The 6343-nt window shown below is 44.1% G+C and overlaps 1 protein-coding gene across 1 annotated transcript in view; it reads left to right on the top strand.

The window, feature by feature from the left end:
- Positions 1 to 5665, top strand: part of LOC110286267 (melanoma-associated antigen B4-like) — an 8645-nt gene extending 2980 nt beyond the window's left edge. Inside the window, exon 2 of the mRNA XM_021152714.1 lies at positions 4582 to 5665. Coding sequence (XP_021008373.1) covers positions 4643 to 5665 — 1023 coding nt within the window. The 5' untranslated portion in view covers positions 4582 to 4642. The remainder of the gene's footprint in view (positions 1 to 4581) is intronic.
- Positions 5666 to 6343: the final 678 nt, after the last annotated feature.

Raw genomic sequence — 6343 nt, 5'->3', positions numbered from 1 at the left:
AGAGAGAGAGAGAGAGAGAGAGAGAGAGAGAGAGAGAGGGAGGGAGGGAGGGAGGGAGAGAGAGGGAGAGAGAGGGAGAGAGACTTAAATTTGCCAAGCCCATCAAGTGGGCTCCAGAGTGAGTTACTATGAGATTTAGCATAGCCATGCCCATCAGGTAGGTGTTCAAAGAAGTATTACTTTGAGTAGCCAGGCCTAGCTCATGGGACTCAAAGGGTAAACAGGAGTCATAAGACGGAGGTAACATGAGGTTTAGGGCAACAATGCCAAGCAGGTAGGAGTCTAAGGAAGCTTAATTTCAGGTCGCTATGCCCAGCATTCAGGGGTCAGAGGATAAACTGTTAATGCCATAAAGTAAATGGTAGCCATTCCTAGCACTTAGAAGTCAGAGAGCACCCTAGAGGGAGGTACTATGAGACTTAGGATGGCCACAACCAACATGTGGCATTCAGAGGGACATATAAGAGGAAGGGACCATGACTTTTAGGGTAGTCAGCTCTAGCATGTGGGAGTTAGAGGTAAGCATAAGAGGGAGGAATCAGGAGCTTTAGAGTAGCCATGCACAGCAGGTGGGGATCAGAAAACAGTAATTTTGAGTAGCTATTCTCTGTCCTTGGTAGTCAGAGAATAAGCAGGAGATACCATGAACCTTATATTAACCATCCATGGCACTTGGGAGCCAGAGGAAACCTTAAGAGGGAGAGACCATGAGACTTAATTTAACCAAGCCCAGCAAGCGAGAGTCAGAGGGAGGTATCATGAGATTTAGTGTAGCGATGCCCAGCAGGTAAGGATCCAAGGAAGCATAACTTGGAGGAGCTATGCCCAGCTTTGGGATTCAGAGTATAAAAAGGTGGTACCATGAGACTTAGGGTAGCAGTCTTTAGTGCTTGAGAGTCAGAGGGTACCATAAGAAAGACATAAATTAGACAAGCTGAACAACAGGGAGTCAGAAGGAGATATGAGGGGAAGGTGCCATGGCATTTAGGGTAGTTAGAGAGGGAGCCAGAAAAGGGAAGTACTATGAAGCTTAAGATATACGAGACCAGAATATGGGATTAGGAGATAACCATGAGAGGTAGATTAAGGGAGGTTTAAAATAGACACACCCAGCAGGTAGGGTTCCAAGGAAGCATTATGGTGTAGCCAAGGCCATCACTTGTGAGTCAGAGTATGAGTTGGAGATACCATGAGATACAGAATACCCATGCCTAGTACTTAGGAGTCAGAGCTAGTCTTCAGAAGGAAAGACTGTGAGACTTAAAGTAGCCAAGTCCAGCAAGGGGAAGTCAGAGGGAGGGACTATGAGATTTACTATAGCACTGCTCGGCCGCTGGGGTTGAGAACAACTATGTTTTGTTTTGTTTTGTTTTGTTTTGTTTTGTTTTGCTCTGCTCTGCTCTGCTCTGCTCTGCTCTGCTCTGCTCTGCTCTGCTCTGCTCTGCTCTGCTCTGCTCTGCTCTGCTCTGCTCTGCTCTGTTCTGTTCTGTTCTGTTCTGTTCTGTTCTGTTCTGTTCTGTTCTGTTCTGTTCTGTTCTGTGTGAGACAGGGTTTCTCTGTATAGCCCTGGCTGTCCTGGAACTCACTTTGTAGACCAGGCTGGCCTTGAACTCAGAAATCCACATGCCTCTGCCTCCCAAGTGCTGGGATTAAAGGCATGTGCCACCACTGCCAGGCAAAGAATGATATTTTTAAGTGGCCAACCATTCCCTTGGGAGTCAGAACATGCTGGGGATACCATGAGATTTATGGTAGCCATGCCTTCTCTTTGGGGTCAAAGGAAACCTTAATAGGGAGGTACTATGAGGTTTAAGATCGTTATGCCAGGCTTGTGGGATGCATAGGGAGCCTTAAGGGGGAGGTACCAGGAGGTTTGTGGTAACCTCACCCAGTATGTGGCAGTCAGAGAGCCATAAGCAGGGATATAAGGAGAGGCTTAATGAAGCCAGGCCCATCCCTTTTAAGTCAGTGCCATAAGGTGGAGGAAACATTAGATTTAGGGGTTCAATTCCATCAGTGGGGGTCTAAGGTAGCATAATTTCATGTCACTGAGCCCAGCACTTTGGAGACCTAAGATAAAATGGAGATTCCATGAAACTTAGGCTAACCATACCTAGCACTTGGGAGTCAGAGATAATCTTAAGAAGGAGATACTATGAAGCTTAACATGGTCTCACCCACATTTGGCATTTAGTGAGAGATATAAGAGGAAGGGCCATGACATTTAGGGAAGCCAGGTCCAGCATGTTGCAGTCAGAGGGAGGAGCCATAAGAAGAAGATACCAGAAGATTTGGAATAGCTATGGCCAGCAGGTTGGGGTCAGACTAATGATAATTTAGAGTAGCCATCTCCAGCCCTTGAGAGTTAGGGGATAAGCAGGAGGTATCATGAGTTTTAGGGTAGCCATGCCTTACACATGGGAATCAGAGGGAACTTTGAGTGCTTCGCATCCGATGCCCATAATGTGGGAGCCACAGGAAGCCACAAGAGGGAGGTACTATAAGGTTTAGGGTAACCATGGTCAGTATGTGGCAGTCAGTGGAAGGCATAAGGGGGGGGGAGGATAAGGAGAAGCTTAAGGTAGCCAAGCTCAGCCCTTGGGTGTCAGAGGGAACCAGAAAAGGAAGGTAGTATAACGTTTCGTGCAGCCATTTCCAGCAAGTAGGTGTTGGATAAAGCATAATTTCATGTAGCCCTGCCCAGCACTTGGGGGTCAGATGGAGTCATAAGGGGAATGTAATGTGAGTCTTAGTCAGTCCCTGTACTTGGAATTCAGAGGGAACCTGAAGTGAGAAGCACTATGTAGCTTAGGGTAGCCATGCCCAGCACATAGGAGTAAGAGGGTTCCATAAGAATGAGATACTTGGAGGTTTAGAGGAGCTAAGGCCAGTGCTTGCGAATCAGTGGGAGCCTTAAAATGCTGTGATGCTTAGAGTATCTAAGCCCAGCATTTGGGAATCAGAGCAAGCCATATGAAGGAGGTACCTGGAGGTTTAAGGTAGCCCTCTAACAAGTGGAGTTCAGAAGGAACCATAGCCTGAGGCTTTTATATTCTCCCAAACTACTTTTAAAATCAGAAGGTGGGGGAAAATATGTTGTACAGCTAGATTTCCTTAGCAGTTCTGAAGCCCTAGGTTGAATTCCCAGGGTGGTAAAACCATAGGTTATTAAATATATGGAAATACATGAAAGAGTCAAAGCCTCTCTCCCAAACTGTCATGCACTGTTAGAAATAAGAGCAGAGTAGGGAATTGACCAGGAGGAGGGGAAAGGAAGTGAGGAGACACAGCAATGGGAGAAGGAAGTGGGGGAGATGATTAACTACAAGGATCCATGTGTGGAATTTGACAACAGTTCTCATGACTTAGTAAAATGAATGCAGATAATGAAAAGGTGTCAGTTTAAAATGTCTGAGTGGGATGCTAACGCCATGGTTGAATGCAAACTGCAACCTGGTGCATAGCATGGGCATTTAAAGTGCTTGTGAATGGGGAGCCAGCAACATGAGAGCCCTGTCTGCTCCTCTGAGAATGCTCTCTGAAAAGGGACAGCCTAGACCCAATACAGGCCCACTTTACCCTTGGTATGTAGATCCTAATTTCAGAGAAGACATATGAACATGGGGGTTCACTTCCAGAAATAATGGGGCCACTTAAAGCCCAGTCCCTATAGTATAACCAGAATGTACAAGTCTGACTAGCTAGTCACTGTTCGCAGGGCATTTTCAGCCCAAAAGGACAAAGATTAGTGTTGGGACTTTCAATATTCCCCGTCCCTATGTTTGTGCTGTGAAAGAAATATGTTTTGTCTGCATGCATATGTATATGTGTGTCCTAGTGCGTGAGTTCATGTTTGTGGAAACCAGATGCCAAATTAAAGTACTTTTGCTCCAGAGCTATCTGTGTGTGTTTGAGATGGTGTTCTCTTCATGGTCTGCCTCTGGCAAGTAGGCTAGCTTTCCTGGTTGCTGAGCCCCAGTGATCTTTCTGTCTCCACCCCAGCACTGATATTACAATTGCAATCCATCACACTTTGCTTTGCTTTTAAAACATGGATTATAGGTTTAAAACTCAATACCTTGTGTTGCAAGGCAAGCTGATTATGGATTGAGCTACCATCCCAGCTGATCAGCATGTATTTCATTGAGCCTAGAGGTAAAATTCTTTGTCTGATATTGTAGGGCCTTGTTTAAAAAAAAAAAAAAAAGGAGAGCAATAGTTCTATGCTTAACGGGGAGCCCAGAGAAGCAATCTGAAGAAGAGTTGAAGACACCAGAGAGTCTTAGATAGAGTGTTACAGAATTCTCAGCACTTTGTACCCAGTTATTTGAGTAGACTGAGATCTCTGAAGGTTTTATCCAGGCCCTGGGTATTTTCTTAGAGCCAGGAGAGTAGAGTATGAAAGGATTAAGAGTATTTAGATACCTCGGTAAATCAGATTTAATAGCAGCTGGTCAGAACAGAATCTCTGTGCATTCTCACAGCAGAGATCTCAAACTGCGGGAAAATAAATGTTAGAAAAAAATCAAGATGTTTGGCATCTCCAAAAAGTGCTTATGGTGTATTATTTTCCTGATCAAGGTTACAAGGACACCTGCTCTTTTACGCAAACTACTGCTTTCTATTCCTGACCACAGCCATCATGCCCAGAGGAAAGAAGAGTAAGGCCCGTGCTCGTGAGAAACGCCGCCAGGTCCAGGATGAGGCCCAGGGGCTAACAGATGCTCAAGCCAAGGCAGGAGGGAAAGGAGAGTCACCTGTCTGCTCTGATCATGAGTCTGGAGATGCTGTTGCAAGCACCTCTACTGCTGGCTTCCAAAAGGGCAGGGTATCTACCGCCTCTGCTGGTAAAGGCATGGCCTGCAAAAGGTCTGGAAAAGGTGCAAATTGCCAAGAAGAGAAAAATGGTAGTTTTTGTAGGGCCCCACTCTCCTCCAGAGGCAAACAGATGGATCTTCTATCAAGGAAAACAGGAATGCTGGTAGAGTACATGCTCTACAAGTACAAAATTAAGGAGCCTGCAAGGAGGGGAGAAATGCTCCAGCTTGTGAACAAAAGGTTCAAGGAGCAGTTCCCTGAGATCTTCAAAAAAGCCTCCTATCAATTAGATATGGTTTTTGGCATTGAGTTGAAAGAAGTCCAGCCCCATGGTCAAACCTACATTCTTGTCAGTAAGCTAGATTTCCAGGATGATGGAAGTGAGAGCAGTGAGCTGGGTGTTCCTACTAGGGGGATTCTGATCCCTCTCCTAAGTGTGATCTATTTAAATGGTTACTGTGCCCCAGAGGAAAAGGTCTGGCACTTCCTGAGTATGTTAGGAGTCTATGATGGGGTCCCACACTTCATCTTTGGGGATGCAAGGAAGCTCATCACTGAAGAGCTAGTGCAGGAAAACTACCTAGAATACCGTCAGGTTCCTGATAGTGATCCTCCATGCTATCAGTTCCTGTGGGGTCCAAAAGCTTATGCTGAATACAGCAAGAGAAGAGTGATGGACTTTTTATGTAAGATTGGTGAAACCATGCCCACTGCTTACTCATCTAGTTATGAACAGGCTTTGATTGAAGAGGAAGAGAAAGCTCAAGCCAAAGCTGCAGCCAAGGCTGGCACTAAGGGCAAAGCCAAGGGACACTCTAAGGCCAAGTCAGGCAATTTTACTGGCTAGTGAGATATTATGTAGCCTCCGCTATAAGACTGAAAAGGTCTTTATGCAAAAAAAAGTTGTTGATAAAGTTTTGAGGTCTTGTAACAAAATATTAACTTGGTATTAGAATGCAGATTGATAACTTTCATAGACTGTGCCTAATTTCTGTTTATCAAACTGAATGTTCAAACTTTGTATTAACTTGAAATACAAATTAGAACATGGCATTTATACAGGAAAAATGTTGAAGATTGAAAAATCTGTAGAAAGATATTTGAGAATGGCCAATAGTAACATTTGGTCATTTGTTGGTTTGTTAACTGAAGTTGCTGATTTCGAACTTATAAATGTATGCTTCCATTTGTTTTTGATATTATAGAATACATGAGAAATTCAATCACAATGACTCAGATGTTTCTTTTTTCAAGGCTTGTGCTCTGCGTAAACATTAAACATACAGTCTTGGGAAGTCTTCAGACTTTAGTGAAGTTATTTATTGTAAGTAGATCTAGCACCTGCCCATGCAGTGGTAGATTCTTGGAGAAGCTGTAATTATTCATGAGACTGAAATGTCATCCCCTTCCCAATGAAATAAGTAGGATTTTGTGACATTTAGACAGAAAACATTTTTTAACAACTTTTTGAAAGAAAAATTTCTAATTATTTTATTGCAAATACAATGCTGTATACTCTGTGGTA

The sequence above is a fragment of the Mus caroli genome, chromosome X (assembly GCF_900094665.2).
Source record: "Mus caroli chromosome X, CAROLI_EIJ_v1.1, whole genome shotgun sequence".
NCBI classification, from domain to species: domain Eukaryota; kingdom Metazoa; phylum Chordata; class Mammalia; order Rodentia; family Muridae; genus Mus; species Mus caroli.
The sequence above is the reverse complement of the archived record's forward strand: the minus strand, read 5'-3'. Positions and strand labels throughout refer to the sequence as shown.